The 19,156-nt window shown below is 40.6% G+C and overlaps 1 protein-coding gene across 4 annotated transcripts in view; it reads left to right on the top strand.

Annotated features, from left to right (window-relative positions):
- The window catches only part of NCALD (neurocalcin delta), a 55,010-nt gene that overhangs the window by 23,202 nt on the left and 12,652 nt on the right, over positions 1-19,156 (top strand). For 3 of the 4 annotated variants that reach the window (XM_030444423.1, XM_008502670.2, XM_030444425.1), the window contains exon 2: positions 14,648-15,044. In XM_030444423.1, coding sequence (XP_030300283.1) covers positions 14,667-15,044 — 378 coding nt within the window. In that variant the 5' untranslated portion in view covers positions 14,648-14,666. Of the gene's footprint in view, positions 1-12,673; positions 12,749-14,647; positions 15,045-19,156 lie in introns of those variants that run through there. The other variant, XM_030444424.1, reaches the window with a different exon arrangement.

The following is a 19,156-nucleotide window of genomic DNA, read 5'->3' as shown; positions in this document are numbered from 1 at the left end:
CTGCTCCAGATGTGCTAATTACCCTTTTCTGCCATTTCTCTAATGCATTAACAATGATTAATTTACAGGCAACAACTTTCTTGGGTTTAGCTTGGGGCTCACTGCTTTGTCTGGCCCACTACAGTGCCTGTGAGAGTCCATTTATTTTTACGTCATTAGGTGGTCAAATAAAAGATTTGTGAAGACCTTTCTTCAGAAATACAGCTCCTTACCAGTGTTTTTTAACCATTCTCACGTAGTCCTGCTATATTTATCATTTCCTATCCTTTTCATGTGTAAAAGGTGGTCCTTGAGGACCACCTGCTAGTACCCTGCTAAGAGGCATCATGTGGAGCCTTCCAGGAGCACTAATACATATTTCCAGTCAGAAAGCAAGCCCACTGATGAATTTCTAGAGGTACATCTAAGCAGTGGGTGGAGAAGGGTACACAAAACTTGTTTGGAAAGAACTTATTTTCCTTCATGAGCAACAGGGAAAATCTAAGTGATGAGACTTGCTTTCAGCTTTGTGCTTGGGGGGGCTTCAGCTGTTGTGCCAGGACTCCAGCAGACCATGGACCCTCACCTCTTGACCAATACAGGATTTTCTACCTCTTGCTAGACACATGCAAAGCTTCATTATGGCTGATCCAGTGTCATGGGGCATTGGACTCACATTCCTGGTACCTGACTGACAGTCCTTGTTAGAGCCCATAGCATGTCCATGTTTGCTCCTTTGAAAAGATATCTAGATCCATGGGCAAGAAAACTGCTTCCACATCTCTGTGACATAACACAGCATTTATTCAGGGGCTGGGCATTGGGAGCTCACCATAGGATGCCCCCTGCCCACGTAGCACTGGTGCATGCTTGTTCCTGAGCACATATAAAACTTAGAGTACCAGGCTCCTATCATCAAGTGAAGTACATGTAGTTGAACTTTGGCTTCCTCTGCTTTGACTACAGCAGAAAACAAGGGTCTAAAAATAAGGAAATGTTTGCCTCTTGGAAATTTTCTAAGCAATTAATCTAAGAATTATTGATGTTTCTAATTTTGTCAGCACAGGGAGGACCAGGAGTCACACTCAGAAATGCAGCTCTTTTCTGATAACTCATAGAGTGGACTGGCTTTTTAATGAAGTTGCCAGAAGAAAGGTTTGCTGTGAAAATCAAGGATATTTCTCTATCCCACACCTACTCCTTCCTCAAGAAAACTTCCAAGAAAATTCTGGCTTTTGCCCAAAGTTGATGTGAGTGCCAACTTTTCTGCCAACCTTTTAAGAATCAAAGGAATGACAAGATATTGTGATGGGAGGTTTCACAAATCAGTATGAGATCACTGAAACCTGTTCCCATCTGAACACAAATGAATGAACAATGTGTGGGTTTGAAGTGTGTTCATTATATGATGATAGCTACATCTTTCATTTAGATTGAGATCAAATGAATCTTACCAAGTGCTGGGTGGTAAACCTGATAAGTGACTGTTTCATTACCCTGTGAAGACTCATGTGAAAACATCCTTATTTTAATTTAACTGAGTGATAGGTTCCAGAGCTCCTTGCGAGGAAATATATACTGTTTCTTCATGAACAGCTCCCATTCCTAGAGCAGTCATTAAAAAGCAGTAAGTCTCCTGTGGAACATCCATCTTCTAATGAAGAAAAAGCCAGTAGAAAATGAGGTTTTATATATATTTGCATAGTTTTCCGTTTCTTAATCTTTCTTGGAGGATTCCTTTGGCAATCTCTGTGTTGCTCACTGATTTAAGTGACTTTCCAGTGAAGTCATTAGAACATTAAGATATGAGACATATTTAGTGGAACAGGATGTGCTTTTATTATTGAATAAGTGATTTGTATGGTGATTTTATATGGCACTTTAGAAACAGTGAGCTAATTCTTCAATGTTCATCCTGTGTCTGAGCAGTGGAGCTTCACTGGTTTTCATAACATTGACAGGAGAGGAGAGGATTAGGAAATACTTTTTACATGAAGGGAGAGGAAGCATAGAATGTCCCAGGGGTGAGTTTGGGCACTGAGCTCATATTGGTGAAGATGATGAGGAAGAGGGAATTGAGAGCTAGAGATGTTTTAAGGACATTTTTAAAGTTGCATGTAGCATGCAGTGAGAGGGAGACATTTCTAGTACAAGACCTTTATAAGGCTGAGAATATGTACGATGCTAGAGGTTAAGGTTACTGAACTGACTTAAGGTTACTCTTAACCTTAGGAATGGGCCTTTTAGGGCAACAAATAATGCCAGAAGTTCAGATCTCAGTGAGATTATGATTCCATAAAGGTGTATGTCAATGAAAGGATTAAAAGGATTGACCATCGTGTAAATGGTGAATCTTCCATTAGACAAAAATTCTGATTAGAGTCAGCATTTCACACATTTGCATAAATTTCAACTCCTTTGCATGCCTGAAAAGTATTGTTTCTCAGGAAAAGGAATCAGATCATAAAATCTCTGAAATTGTAATCAAACCTTGGTGATGGTGTTGTTCAGAGTTCAGAAACTGCTCTTAATAACAGCATCACTGGTACTCTACCATTAAGACAAAGGAAGCAAGGCAAAAGTGTGGTGGATAGAATTGTAATAAATAATAAACAATAAACAATAAGTAATAAATAATAAATTAGACTAGCCTTCCCTAGCTTTTTCTTTAGGGTGAATTAATTAGGGAAAGAGACACAGAAATTAAGTCATAGATGGTTTCCTTCCAAGGTTTCTAAACCCTTCTGCTTTGGTCACAATATATTTCATGGTTAGGATAGTGTTTCAACACACAGTATGGTGTGGGAAACACCAGTACTTGAGAACACTAATGGTAGGAACAAAAATACAGAGGAAATGATAGAGAAAAAGATTAAGAGAAATTATATGACATGGACTTCATCATGGACAACAGAAAAAGTAGGAAAGATGATGTTTGTTCTAGGGAGCTAAGAAATACTAGAGAAAAGTAAGAGATAAGGGGAAAAGAGAAATAAAACATCAAAGAAAGAAGAAAGTCTTATACAATAGCATAATAAATACAAATCCTAGGAAGTGAAAAATGGGAAGAGACACAAGGAGTCACATGTAGAAAATCTCAGAGAAGGTGACATCCTGAGAACAACAAAGAGGCAAAAGTAAACTGCCCTAAAAATGTAATAGGATCAGCATTTCTACTTATTTACAGTCACTAGAAAGTGATGAAAGGTGGCATTTTATTTCATGGTGGATAAAATCTGGGTTTATTAAAGTTAAACTTTGGAGAGACATTTTCTGGTTCTGCCACTTCTACTTTTCTACAACAATGATACAAATTGTTGTTGCTTACATGAGAATAAAATTGTTTGTCAGAAAACAGTTATCTGATAAACTTTTTGTTTACATCCTCAGAGGATGTTAATAGTAAAGACAGAATTGCTGTTAATGCATTAATTTGTGGAGGAGTTTGCCTTAATTAAATTTACAGAAAATTTTCAGTGATGGCAGAGATTTTTTCAAAGCAATAATTCAGATTTTTCACTCCAGATTCAATCCTAGCTTTTATACATGTTACTCACTGCAGATTCTGTAATGCTATGAATATGTAAATAATTTATGTTGATTTCTTGCAAAAAAACTGTTGGTTTTGGGTTTTGGGGGTTGGATTGTGTTTTTTTTTCCTACAGTCTATATTATGACTCTGTGATAATAATGGCATCTGTGATAGATGCCATTACAAAGTTTCCTTTATACTACCTCCAGGTGTACTACTGACACAATATTGAGAACTGTTAAGGCTTTGATTATTGATAGCAAGTAATAGTAAAAATATAAAGATTATACAAGCATTTTTATGTGCATGTGAGAGAGATGAACAGAGAAGGACAACAAATCCTTTTTGCCCTTAATGTTTTCCTATGCCTCTTAAGGGAGTTTGCTTACTGACCTCTACCATGTTGTTCAAAATCCCAAATTCATCCCTGTTGAGTAATTCCTAAAACCAGGCATCACACTGTGTTATGCATGGAGCAGCAGTTGGATAATACACTGGTCTGTGTTTTTCATGGTGCACTGTCAGAACTGGATGTCATTCTGACTTTCAAAATGAACACAAATCAAAATCTTCTTTTAGTAACCTCACAGATCATATCCAAGCAATGTTTTCCATCAGCTTAGTACACAAGTTGTTCTCAGAGGCAGCAGAGAGCAGTAACTCCACACTAAAAGCTTGTTGTGCACCCCAAGAAGCAGTCTTCCCAGGTCAGATGTCCACACAGAGAGGGCAGAAGGTGCCCTGAGGTGTCTTGAGCAACATATTAAATTGTTAGGAAGAAGGAGATCCTGTCATCACCAAAGGTTACTGTGTTCTTGTCCACAGGAAACTTTGTGGTGGGTTTGGTGCCTAAACTGGGGTCCATGGCTGAGCTTAACAAGCAGACTGGATTGTTGGGTGAGCCTGAGGGCAATGATGTGTTTTTCCTGTGCCTTAGCTGCATCATGAAGAATATAATATAATATATCTGTATGGACAGATAACACCTTTTAGGAAAAATAACAAAGACAATGTCTTAAACCAGAATTAAAATGTTATTTTATTCTGTTAGTACTAAAATCTTCCATGTCATTATGACTTCTCAAATAGAATTCAAATTATGACTTACCTGGATGAAGTTATCTTTTGGAAAAAATAGATTTATCTTCCTATTAATGTTCAAACCCAGGCATTTATCATGAAACAAGCATTTTACTTAAATTATAATTTAAAAACCTTTGTAAAATCAAAGTGGCTTTCTGCACGTAATTTGAGAATTACTATTTCCTTTCAGATGTAGGGGCTTAGGCAGTGCCATATGTCACTGGGAGGATGTTTTCTCATTCATTTGGAGGAAAATCTTGGGTTTGAATGATGAATCCCATGAATCTGGCAAGACAGCATGAGGAATAAAATACAAGTGGTTAGCCTGAAATTTCCCTAGATAACTAGGAGCAAGAAAATTACCATATGTCACTGACTTTCCTGAGCAGTGCTGAACAGTAGAATATTACCCTCTTCTGCAGTGTTCCATACTGCCCTAAGTCATTAATACAAAGCAGATGGCTTTGTTGTTGATTAGAGCTGCTTAGAATCGGAAATTCCCATTCCAAGGAAAATTTTGACATTTATATTTATTTTCACTGCAAATTGGAACAAAACATCAGACTTTCCTGGTGGGGTGGAAATTAAAAGGATCTGGAAACACCAATTATTTCACTTCATTGGCAACGAATTGTTTTCTCAATAATGTCAAAACCACTGTAAAGCTAAAATTAACATCTAAGACAGATGCCAAAATAAAACTAATAATAATATAAAGTCACATCAAAAATTTTTGTTTCATTAAAAGGAAAAGACACAAAGTTGAAATGATCAATTCTGACATTTTCCCAGAATTTGTTTTTCTGCATGTGACTCATGTCCACAAAACATTTTTATTTCAGCTAATCTGCATTACCTGATGGAAATGGGTTCTACAGAAAAATGTTCACGTAGTGCTGTTCTTCCAGGGTCAGTAATTCACAGGCTCATCTTGCAAGTTAATGGATGTAAAAATTCTGAGAAATAAGACATGCAAAAAGAGAAAAATAACACTTCTTCAGTTGCTTTAAAAAATTCCTACAGCTTCCACAAAATTCCTTCAGCCATCCATATAACCTCTTACATTAGACCCCTCACGTTCAGGCACACCTGATGGTGTTAGGTGCTGGACAAATGATCCCTAGCATGGATCTTCCTATTTATGAACTTGTAAACACTGCCATTATCTTACTGCATCTTGTTTCCATCTCCTTAGCAAGATTCTGGTCCTGGCTGCCAGAACCTCCCACTCTCCTGTTGCCTACTTTCATGGAGAAAGTTCCGTTTAATTTCTTCAATATGGAGCAAAAATTCACAGTTACTCTCCAGACAGGAACCTCCATCATCATCCCTTTCCCCATCGTAAGAACAACTTTTGTAGTATCCTCTTTGCCAGTTAATAGCTCTGTTTTTTCCAGTATCATGCTTTCATTTTGTCTGTCAACACCAAGTCTCTGCTGTGGGATAGGAGACCATCTGTTAACTGTATTTTTAAGGGTAGAGTAAGCACAAATGTCACTCTTTGGGAGTCACGTGCTATTTTTTTTTTTTTTACAAAGACAAAAAAAATCAAGATCATGAATTCACATCAGCTTCTCCTGTTACTTTGTGCAACAGTAGCTTTCTGCTTTAGTTTCCACTACCTTCCACCAAGGTATTGCATGTGTGGTTAAGTAAAAGGACCAAACGAGATGTAGGACAAATGAGAAACCTGATAAAGTTGCTGCTAGATGAGTTTGATGACCACTGTGCTTGGGTGCACTGGGGAAGATTATGTTACTGTCACTGAGTGCCTCACACAAAGGAGGGAAGCACTTCAGAGGAGAATGAACTGCATTTGATGTAGCTGGAGATGTGAGTATCAGGATAAAGACAAATGGCAGTGACACAGACACGTAGGCAGGTTGGCTTTTCTATAGCACTTGGGCCCTGGTTGGATACCAAAACAAATAGTGTGATTTTCTGGTAGATATCAGTTTACAAGGTACAGGCACTTTTTGAGAAGCTGAATATTATACAGGTGCCAAAATGGAAGATATTATTTCCTTTGAGAAGCCCATTTAGCTGTGGGACCTGAAAAATGTGACCTTGAGCATTTTAGTAAATGTGGTCCAAAAAGGGATTGTTAATCAGAGAAACTTCGAGCTCCTGAATGGCTTTCATAACAGGAGACACAACAACTGATTCCACTCCTGTGCACAGGGGAGCCCCCATTTACACCACTTAGACCTTGGAGGGTCAGTCCCAATGTTAGAAATACTCATGTCTCATCATTTTTCCTGTACCACACACTCAGCCTTACAGCAAACATTTTAGTAACAGAGACCTTCTCTGAAAGCCCCAGTGATGCTGAAGCTGATGCAGAGGTGAGGTAAGGGGGGGTGGGGGTGGTGGGGTGTGAGGGCATCATCCCTTTTGCTGTTCAAGCCTGGAAGACCCCTTACTGGTCTCAAAACATTTCCAGCCCAGAGCATGCACACTGCTGAGAGCAACACGATAAGCACCAGGCTGTTGCCTACATAACCCACCAGTCCTAAAGTCCCTGCTAGAAATGTACCCGCATTTATTGACAGGGGCACTGCCTTTCTCCTGCTTCTCCCTCCTCCACCCCCACACCAGCCCATTGCTATGGCAAAGGAATTGTCATAAAGAGAAACAGGAGACAGCGTGGAGCAGCTGTAGCATTTCTCTGTCAGGGTAAATCTGAAGGGATGAGCCTGGGCTTTTGATGTTTGATATCCATAAGTGTCTGCAAGTTTCAAACACAGGAACTTGTTGCAGCTGCTCCTGCTTGGACTGCCCACCTCAAGTAGAGCACCGAGCTGGAGAGGTTTTACTTTTCTTTCTTGTCTTGAGTTTCTCCTGGGGGCTGTAGCAGGAAAGCATGGAATGAGTTGCAAAGGAGCAACCAGGGATACCTTTTGGAGGGGAAGGGTCCCTAGTATGGGGGCCACAGGAGCAGGAAGGTGACACAAACCAGTAAAACATTTTTTCACCAGTGAAGCAGTAAAAACATCAGGAACCTGGAATCACAGTCATAGCCTAATACAAAATGAATGAGATTAATTCTGATGAACACATTATGAAGCACCAATCAGTGACTGGGTGACACATGTGTCCCCTGTTCCTTCAGTTGACAAATTAAACAGTAGTACTGGATGATGATACCATCTACATCTTTTCCTCTGTTTTTTTTTTTCCTCTTAATTTCTGTGTTATTCCTCTTTCCTGTTCTTCAGTATCTGCTATAATTTTAACCAGAATTTTTACTCTGTAGTATGTGTTTCAGGCCTGGGTACTTGTTATACTGCCCTACAAATCTGCTTGCTGCTGTGAATATTCATAAAAACGTGTCAGATTTTTTTAAATGAATCTTGCTCATTAATTTTATCTATTTTTTTTTGCTGCTTGCCAGTGTAAGCAGATAAATTGAAGATGGCAAGGCTCAGAATTTCACTCTGCATGTGTTTATTTTTTTTGTAAGCCACCTTGAGATTTTTAATAGGTTTGGTTTTCTTTCAAAAATATGTTCCAAGATGCTGGGTTGTTTTTTTTTTAAATAAACAAAAGCCTTTCTTGGCAAGCATTGCCACACTGGTTACTCAAATGAACATATGAAAACAAACTAGAAATGGCCAGAAGGAAAAAAAGTGGCTGCTTCCAAGGGTCTGCAGGGTAGTTTTCTGTAGAATCTCCTGATCAGGTCACACTTGCACTTCATGGCTAAAGGCTAAAACCCAGCAAGTTCTTTCCCAAAAATCACTGTATCCCATGAGAGGGATTCAATGCTGGCACTGAATTTTCCAGCTGGTAGGTAGAGAGCAGGGCTGGAGGTGACTCCAAAGTTGTGAACATCAGAAGGGAGGAATGAGAACAGTGCAAAAGAAGAATGTTCTGCCTGACCTGCTTGCGGGGAGCTCAGTGAACATTTGCAGAGTTTCCCTGTGCAGGGCAGGACAGAGACCATGAACAGACAGATGTTCTTGCCTTGCTCACCCAAGTCTTGCTGGAGAGCTACAAGATGACAAGCAGGGCACTGCCCACATTTTCTGTTGGGTTTGCATTCATGATCAAGCCATGGCAGTGCTGGCATTCCAGACACAAGGAAACAGTCTGCACAGATAGGATGAAAAGTATCATTTGAGGTAGCTTCTGCATTGAACTATTCCATTACAAAGCTTGTAAGGAAGCCTGAAGCCTGAAGGAATAGCTGACCTTATGAAGGAAACTTGGCTTTTACAGCAGAAAGTGTCCAGCAAAGCCTTGACTTTTGTAAATGCACATACCTTCCCCTATTCAGAAACTTTGTGTGGACAAAGAGAAGCCAGGCGTTCATCTGGAAATGTCTATACATTGCATCACAGATTACAGCAGAATTTGCAGAGACTGCCCCATGCTGCACTTTGTGAACAGGCTTTTGGTATCTGCAGCTTTACTAAGCAGTGGTAGCAGCTGCCAGGGAAGGAAGATAACAGCTCTTACTGTGAAATGTGTTGAGAACGGTGAAAAATTTTGGCTTGTGAGCCCTGAGGACACATCCCCAGCCGAGTGCCATGCTCTGAAATGCACTGCAGTCTTCCCTTGACATCCTCCCTTTACCACAGGGTAAGGGGGTGCTGTGCTACAAAGTTTGGTTAGCCAGACATTTGGTTAACCATAACAGAGTTGTACTCCTTCTTCAAACCTGTGACAGAGCCAAATTGCAGAGGGACAGGCAGAAATGCAACTGGAAGAAGAGGCAGGAGAATTTAGTCTGTGGGAGCCCTGTAGGCTGTGCTGTGGAGGCTGCTATGCAGTGACAAGAGATGACTTTCCTTGGGTAGGACACGAAAGAAGGTGGGATCCCTGCCACATCCAGATGTGTTGGCAGCTTGAGAAATAAATGGTGTACATGAGTCCCCTTGCCACATATTCAGGTATTTTTTTATATTCAGAACTTGCTGGAGGAAAACAAGGGTGATGGTGAGTGGAGTACCACAGTGCCTGAAGGAAACCCTTGTACCACAAACAAACCATCAGGCAGTGCCACAGGGGACTGGCTCATCTGCAGCTCTGCTTTCTCACCACTGCCAGGTGGCAATAGTGGTGATGCTGTTGTCCTGCTCAACCTTTGGCTCATTCCATTGGTTATCAGGAACTTCTTCACCTGATCAGCAGAGATCCATATCCCGTGATTGTTGTTCTCAGGAAAATTCCCAAACTATGTGTTAGAAATGTTAAAGACAGCCTTGCCCCCAGGAGTGGATTATTTCTTGGGATTATTTCTTGGTCAGGCCATGTGCACAAGAAACCATGAAACAACCATTTCTGAAGAAAAACAACAGTGAGGTCGTTCATCCCTGTTTCCTGTAGTATTACAGAGCCATATTACTGGTTAAGTGAGCTGGTACTGGTATAGTCATCATCCTGCAGTTTCTCAGCTATGGTGGAGAAGTGTCCTGGTCACTTCAGTGGTGTGTTAGCAAGATTTTCTCCATCCATGTCCCAGAATTACCTCTGTGTTCCTTGTTTGGCTTTAGGACTTTATAAACCATCTGTGTGAAAGGCTTCTTGCATTGTCCAGTGCTATCTCTGTGCCACTGAAACTTTGCATCCTAAATATCATGTTCTGTTACCTAGTGCTTTGTAATTTTCAGTTGTGGAATGACACTGAAATCACAAAATGGATCTTTCATGGCTTCTTTCTGAAAGTTTTCTGCCCTCAGTTTTACACAGTTGGTCTCTGTAGCCAGGGCTGTGGTGTGATTTCTCTTGCTATCCCCACTGGAAATGTATGAGGCAGGAGCTGTCTTCAAATTCATTCTTTACACTTTTCAGCTGTTTTTTACCTTGTTAGCTTCAAAAGTACCAAATATTAATTCTTTACTTTCAGAGCAACACTTCCATGGCCAAGTGCTCTTTCTCATTTTACTTTTTCTCATCAGTGGACTTTCCTCTGGGCTTAAGCCTAAATCAAAGCTAAGATGTCTTAGTTTTAAATAAGTATTTTAATAATAAAACTCACCAGAAACCCCAAAGGAAGGGTTGTCTTCATATGGTGCTTTTCAAATTTGAAGAGCAAGAACATTGTTAGAAATCTGTTGCTAGCTCTTCATTATTACACAAACCCCACAACAGAAAAGAAATATATTTTATTTCTTGTAAGGAAACATATTTAGTAGCTTGCCTTGCAGTAGCACAGCAGTGGTTGGCTGCACATTCGTGGCTGCTGCATCTTCCCAGCTCCATCATCAAATCATGTTTGCCAGAGGTTTCAGGTGGAGGTAACAGCTGTACCTGAGCAGCAGGAAATTGCTGACATGAGACACGCAATGGAGTGAGTGCTCATTGCCTTTCTGCCCAGTCAGTTCTCCCTGTTTGAGGAGAAGGCTGTAGCAGCACTGATGTCCTCTCTGCTCACACACCACAGCACTGCAGGGAAAGCCAATTGGTGTGGTGCCCATCACTACTTCACTTTGTTATTCTCTTAATGCTGACTTGTCACAGCCTTTTGACTGCCAAAAAGCTCTGTCTTCAGTCTCATCTTAAAAACTCCAGACTTAGACCTGATCAGAGCAAGCTCTAAGTATTAACTTTGTGGGTCTGAGCCTGTGACATTTCCTACAATAATCAGTGAATGGAGATTCTTTCCATAGCAACCACACAGCAGTGATGCTTTCCTTTCTGATCTTCTGTAGTTGTTGGCTGAAATGGTATCCACCCTTCAAGCAATAAACCCATCACAATCTTTTACCAAACAGGATTGCCTTCATAATTAAGACTTTAATATTTTTGTATGTCATGTGGTCCCATATACAACATGGTTCATATATATCATGTCTAACACCATTGTGTCAGAGGAAGAAGTTGTAGAAATGCAATTAAATGTAATAATTCAACAACTTGTCTTTGCTTTGTGTGCCCATAGCACCCATATCTTAGTATTGTCAGTATTTTACTTCATGACTATGACTGTGTTCATGAGTTTTTTGCTCTATTTTTAACATGTAATAATTCATTAGAAATTTGAAAGATCTACAGAAGTGATAAAGTGTGAAAAAATGCCTAAAGTCAGATCCAGTTTTATTTCACTCTGTGCATTTATTGCTGTCATTGTTAGCTGACATTCTCTTAGCTCACTCTAATAATAACAATAATACAAATATAATCTATCCTAAGAGTCAGGGAAGAGTATATGAAGTGATTGTAAGGATCTTCAAGTGTCTTCAAGGATTTTCTGTATTTTGACCACAAAAGTATTTTGATCTGTTGTTGGTAGAATGGTAACAATAAATCCCATCATTACAGTTCCTAGAATACCATTTATTAACAAGAAACAATCTGGAGGGCAAAGAGCATGATATAAATTCTCCACAAGGAGATTCAGAATTAATCTTTCTAGTCTTGACTGTGTTGCCTGGTGTCACCGTGGCTGTGAGTTTCACCCTTTTGCTGCAAGCCCCATGTGGTTCACTCTCTTTCTGTGCCTGGAGAACACAGAATTTTCTGATCATGATGTTTCGTTCCTCCCAATGCAATTCACTGTATTCTGCTATTCTGTATTTTTTATTATTTGGTAAAAATAAGTTGAACCTGCAACCATGTGCGGGTATCAGTGTGTCATTTTTTTGGACTGAAACACATTCTTAGCAGCTGCTTCTTGAAGACCACTGCCTGTGTGTTACCTTGCTGCCTTATTTTTAAAAAACTTCTAAACTAGAAGTGTGCAAGCTGAGTTTTGGGTTTTCACACCTTTGAGATACTAAAAAGCAGCAAGGGATTACCTGGTTAATGCCAGCTCACTCCTGCTGCATCAGGGTTGTAAATTGGTCAGAGATTTTCTGACTTTCCCCTCCATCTGTCTGAGAAGTGTGCAGCTCCTGGGGCTGCAGAAGAGCTGCTGACCCTGGGCCTGTGTAGCTGCTACCCACTCTGGGGATTTTACTGGTTTATTTTTTATTAAACCAGTGCTGCCCTAAACTAAGCCTGGTCACTTCACTTATCCACTGCCTTTTCCATCCCTCTCGTGTTGTCTTGCCTGACATAAAGCTGTCTGGCTGCCCTAATGTAATCCTTTCACTTGATTAATTCCCAGCCTGTGTATTATGGACCCCTTCCAACACCCACTGAAGGCAACACAACCTCCAGCTGCCCCAGCAGCCATAGGAGCAGGCCAATAAAACAGGAACTTTTTTGGTAATTTCAGGGTATTACAAACTTGGATGACTTAAAAACTGTACTGTAGGTTTTGGTGAGGATGAAAGAAAGAAAGGCAACAGTTAAAATAACCTTTGAGATGGTATCTTCCTCTTTCCAAGTGTTTTGGAGACAATTGGGAGGAAAAACAAATATTTTTTGGATCAAGATAGTCCCACAGGCCCTTGAAATGGACAGGAGATGGAGAAGATCCCATTAGGTAGGACTCCTCACCCCTTTCAACTTTATCTCTGAGAACAGGAGAACCTATTCTCCATTGACTCTGTATGCAATGTATGAGTTTAGATTAGACATCTAGTTACCAGACAGCCATTTTGTGGAGATAGATCTAGGATGGATTCCACCATTTTACCTTTGAAAAAAAACCCAACTTTGTTGTCATTCTGGTTCAAGAACACAGGAGATTAAAGGGTCATTCCTCTAGCTACCTTATGGAGTTCAAATTAACCTTGTGAAGAAAGGGAGCTACAGGAAACAATCAGCACCAACCCAGGGGAACCTCAATTCCTTTTTCCCAATGCTAAATGGAAAAGGAGATTAGCTTTAAATGGTGGTACATTTCTCACTAGCTGCTTCTGACATGTAATGATATTCTATTAGTCCTCATTTTTTAAAATATTACCTTGGTCTGGAAAGGACATTTTATTGAATTCTCATTATCCACTTCAGACATCCATCATTCAGAACTCCATCTCTGTGGCCCAGAAGCTCCATTCTGACAACACTGTGGGAGTCTTGTATAAATTATTCTGCAATCCTACTTCAGTTATCTGTACATCACCTTTTAGTTATGTCCATCATTCATGTGACAGATTGTCAGGGAGGATTCTGTCAATAGAGAATAGCTCCCCACAATCCAGGCATAATGCTAAGTTTCCAGTAAAACTGATGCTGTTGCCTTTTGGAGCCAGCACATTCAGGCTCCAAAACTTAAAGCCCCAAGGGCATCAGTCGTTAGTAAATCTGCTACACAATGTGTTATGTAGCAACTCACCTTAAATAAAATATAATCAAAGTGATTTAACAGAACCTGTACCCATTAATATTTCTTAATGGTTAATTTAAGGGAAATGAACTTCAAATTTTGATGTCTGGGTACCTTTCTTTCCTCCTTTTAAAAAAATTTTTTTAAGATATTTTTTCAAAGAGCTGTAACCACCCAGATTATTATTATTATTTAGTAATAGATCCAATTTCTGGTTACAAGAACAATTTAAAACCACAGGAATAGTTGGGGTGGGGTGATGCTGCATTTTTAACTAAAATGTGAACTTGTCCATGCTAAACAAGAGAAACAGATTCTGGGTTGCTGTGTTTGATTCTGGCTATAAAAGTAGATCTAGAAGGGCTTTGAAGCCCCTGGTTTCATTGTACACTGGAGATGCACCTTGATCCTGTTTTGAAGCAAGGCTGAGTGAATGCAGCCCCTTGTAACAAGCTGGTTTCCATCAGGGGTACAAATAATGTATCTTACCCAGGTCTGGCCTTGAGAGATCTGAGATGGAGAGGGTGCTGCAGCACACAGCTGAGGCTCAGCTACACCTTGCAACATCCATTTCTTACCTTATGATTCGAAGGAAAAGTAGGATAGCAATAAATTCAACTCAGTTACAGTTCTCCAGACTGTGAAAATCCAATGTAATCAATATATAGATTAGGCTTGTTGATTTTTTGAGCGTATACTTTTAGTAGTGCACGCTGCCCGAAGTTTCAAATGATTGCCAAGGGTAAGCTATCATCAGAAAACACAGAATACAGTGCACTGTTCTTCTAAAGCCTCCAATCAAATAGTTATTAAGTAGTAGTAGTAATAGTTGTGGTAGTGGTAGTAGCAGTAATAATAATAATAATTTGTATGTGTTTGATTTTCCTCTGCAGTTAATATTTTGAAACCAATATGGGAAAGCAAAACAGCAAACTACGCCCTGAAGTCATGCAAGATTTGCTAGAAAGTACAGACTTTACAGAACACGAGATCCAGGAGTGGTACAAAGGCTTCTTGAGAGACTGTCCAAGTGGACATTTATCAATGGAGGAGTTTAAAAAAATATATGGGAACTTTTTCCCTTATGGGGACGCTTCTAAGTTCGCGGAACACGTGTTCCGCACTTTTGACGCCAATGGAGATGGAACAATAGATTTCAGAGAATTCATCATAGCCTTGAGTGTAACGTCAAGAGGTAAACTGGAGCAAAAGCTGAAGTGGGCATTCAGCATGTACGACCTTGATGGGAACGGCTACATCAGTAAGTCAGAGATGCTGGAAATCGTGCAGGTACGTGCTGCTCAGAGGCACCGCGTGGCCTCCTTCCTTCCGAGGAGATTATTAAGCAATGGTCCAATAAAACACTGAATTTAAAATTCTGGAAGCATTTTTAGGGGTTTATGTTCTTGGTTGCCTGTGTAACTGCTTGCATCTTAGTTGTTACTGTGTTTTGCAAAGACCATGTCACAATTCAAGCTACAGCATTTGACATCCATTTTTCCTGAGCAACACACTGCATGGGAAGTTCTCCTCTGGGGAGAGAACTTCTTTATTGGGCAGGAGCATGGCAACTAACCTGATAAATGGGATTCTGTCCCCTGGGGAATCACTGCAAAGGAATTAATCACTGTTGGACCAAGCAGGTATCTTAGATAAACCAAGTAGTGTCCTTTTAAAGAAGACAGGCTCCATCCACAATGATAAAAAAATCTGCTTTGAAATCATGTTGTTACAGTGAACCAGCTCATATGTTTTAAAAGATGTCTGTCTGCCTAATTCCAGCAAGGTCTGTGTACTTCAAACCATACTAGCTGTCTTCGTATTAAATTGTAAGTATAGATAAACCTTATCTGAGTAGACAGTGATGATTCTATACACAGTTTCTTTGGATGCATTTTCTTGCAGTGCTAGTAGGAGGTTTCCCACCTCACCTTGGCTTTCTCTAACATGTTTTTACCCTTGAGGTGCATCACTCTACTGAAAAGCTTAAAAACATTTTTGATATGGTGTTATAGTTGCACAGCTCGAGCCTGAATAATGCATCACTGTTTTAAAAAAAAAAAAAAAAAAAAAAAAAAAAAAAAAAAAAAAAGCCTGCTATCAAGATCCTTCTTTCCCTGGAAAATTTTAAATGCTAAACTATGTACTGTATTATTCAGATTTATATTTGCACTGGAAATCAAGGGAAAGGAATGCACACAAATTACAGGCTGTGGTGGTAAACTGCATGTAGGGAGTCAGCCTAGGGTGTGGTGCCCTCATCCTTCTACTGAGGCTCTTCAGAGTAGCACCAGCACTTTTACTGCTTCAGCAAGACCAAATGCCAAGCTCAGCTGCAAATGGAGGGTTGTTGTGTCATCTTTCACTTATCCTGTTTTGCTCTCCGGTGTCTGAGTTAAAGAGCAGGACTGCATTTGGACACAGAGACCTCTCTGTCTCTTTGCCATGACAAACCCCATGGAATATTTGCGTTAGAAGATACTCTGGTCTTTACAAATCTTCCTCTCTGCTGGGTAGGGTAAACAGGCTATCAATTATTGTTTTCCTAGCTGTATTTCTCCTCATGAGAAAACAAAGACAACCCCAAATGAGCTAACACAGTACAAAGCAAACATGAGGAGCCAAACACAAGCAAGTGGTTGCTCCTGAGGAGGAGGAGGAGAGGTCCCAGGGACCGTAGGGCCCCTTCCTGCTTTCTAATGGCCTAGGAAGGCATCCGTGCTGAGTGACAGCACAAGCTCCCCAGACCAGGAGATTTACAAACTGGAGAACAATGCTACAACTGTGTTCATGTCAAATTTGATAATAAAAAAAAAAGGTCTTTCTAGAGAGCCAAGTGAAGGACCAGCAAAACCAGCAGCTTTTTCCAGTTACCCCACATCTGCTCACCAGCATGATTAGAGGCTGAAGTGCTCTGCCTCCTCTTCACAATCCTGTTGGTACCAAATCATAGGATTTTCTTTTACAACTATGATGCTGTCATCAAATGAAACTGCAGCTTAGGGATCAGCCTAGGGTGACATTTTATCAGTTGATAAAAAATGATTATCATTAATTGATTAAAATCCAAATTGATTATGGACAGAAGCAGTCTAATAAGCCTGGGCAACAGTCATTACTGCACCATGGACCATCAGTGGTTTTACAGTCAGGAAAGCTGCCTTTCCTATAATGGAACATCCCATGAGGCAATATCCTTGTCTATCTCACCCTCTTCTTTCCATTTTTATGGTAGTGGTGATGTCCCTGCACTGCACTGGTCACCCTTAGCTCCTCCCAGTCTCTGGAGGAGTGTTCAGCTGATGTGTGAATCTGAAGTATATGAGCACATTTTTTTGCTTCATTGAGAGGATCCTCTGATGCAGAGTGACTAAACTCATAAAAAAACAGCTAACAACTATCACTTTCATTTACAAAAGATGATTAATTTTTAATATGGAAAGACAGGATTCTGTATCAAATGTCTTCCTGGGGGCCCTCAGCTGTCACAATCTTTCTGATAGTGAAAAACAGAACTCTGTTATATCTCTGATATATGTCTCAGAGGAACCTATTACAAGTCCCTTATCCAGCATATATTTGCATATTGATATAGCAGGATTTGTTACGTTTTCATGGGGATTTTTGCAAGAGACAGTACATCAAAACATCAAAATAAGGGCTAAAAGAAACACCATCAATCGAAAAAAACCTCTTAGTTTCACAGAAAAATACTGCCTCTATTACAGTGGAATTACTGTATCTGAAATAACACGGGCAAGGAATGCTTTTCTTCTTTTTCAGTCCGTTTTAATTTGTGCTTTGAAGGTCCCATCCGGGTAGTGATTTTTGCTGTTATGCTGATGTTTATTTGCATTTCTTTGCTCATGCTCTGGTCTAATCTAACCCTGCTGCAGGCAATGCAGGCACTGGGTTCTTGCTCAGCATTGCAGGAAGGTGTTTGTGGTAACAGTGGTAGCAGCAGCAACACTGGAACAACAGAGTTACAGGTTAAGATGTCTCACATCCCACAGGAGCCCCAGTGGCTGTCCAGCTGCCAAGAAGATGACCATGAATGGGCCACTACAGATTTTTGACTCTTGTTTTCTCTGCAAAACAATGGGCTAAAGGAGGAGGCACTTTCAGTCCTTTCAGCTCCATTTAGGATAACCACGTATGCACAGCCTATCGCAGACTCATTACTCCTGCCCATGAGCTTGCCCTGGACAAGTCTCAAAAAAACCTTGCTTAGAGACACACATGAGCCATCCACATGGAGCTGTGGCTCACATAACCTGATGGACTTTAGTGGTGGGCTGAAGATTGCAGAGTCTAATGAAAGAAGGTCCACAGGATACTGCTGCACCTACCAGGCACAGCACATCTGCAAAGTACTGCAGGAAAATGCTTCATAGCCTGCCCTCTTGGCAGACCTCACTGCAGATCTCCTCAGCTTCTTCTGCTGTAGAAATGCTTTCCATGTCTCCTGTATGTTTACCTATAATCTAAATAACCAAACCAACTCAAAAACAGCTGAGAACCAGCTAAAAGATGTGTTTGTTCCCCTTGCTGAAACGGGACATATTTGGTGAGAGTTTCTCCAAGTACGAGTTCAAATAGAAGATGGAAACCTTGTCATGAGGCATCCTAAGAATACTGAGGCAAGAGATGGCAATAACACCTCCAGTTTAATACAAATACAGCACTTGTGTCTCACTGGATGGATGGCTAGCTCATTTGTAAGCCAGGAGGAAACAGAAGCTGATATGGGAAGAAGCAGAAGCTGATATAGCTCTCAGTAAAGACTGTCAAAAATACCCATGGGATTGAGAGGAAAGCAATTTTTCCAGTCCTATTACTCACTTCATGAGATTTTTAGCTGTCAAAATTTATTTCAAGAGAATAGAAAAAATTGCCTCAAAATTTATTCTGTCATTGCTGCCATCACTATAAGGAGCTCTTAAACACTTTGCCAAGTACAGCATGGAAGTTCAGCCCCCCACACTGCTTCTGGCCCAAGTGCAGCAGTGGCAGCCAGCAGCTGGAAGCAAAACCTGTGAAAATGGATAAAGGGATGAGATTTGCCATAAATCACCCATTGCTGCACATCCACACAAAAGTAGAAAACCAAAGGGGAGAGCTCTGCAGGGAACCAGCCAGTTCAGATGAAGCTACATCCTGTGCTAACTCCAGTGATGAGACACAATTTCTTGGTGACATTCAGGGGCACCAGGGAACTTTAAGGATCCCTCCCGACTGAAGTCCCCCTGCAAAGGCTGCCCTGACTCAGGTGGCTGCTGATAGGTAACCACCTCCAAACCTTCTCCTGCTGAATGCCACCTGTGCCTTTCAGCACAAGTGCTGTGATGCCAAGGAGCTGTACTCTGTGTGGAGTGGAGCCCCTGCAGCCTTTCAGTCCCAGG

This window comes from Calypte anna, chromosome 2, assembly GCF_003957555.1.
Source record: "Calypte anna isolate BGI_N300 chromosome 2, bCalAnn1_v1.p, whole genome shotgun sequence".
Lineage (NCBI taxonomy): Eukaryota > Metazoa > Chordata > Aves > Apodiformes > Trochilidae > Calypte > Calypte anna.
The sequence above is the reverse complement of the archived record's forward strand: the minus strand, read 5'-3'. Positions and strand labels throughout refer to the sequence as shown.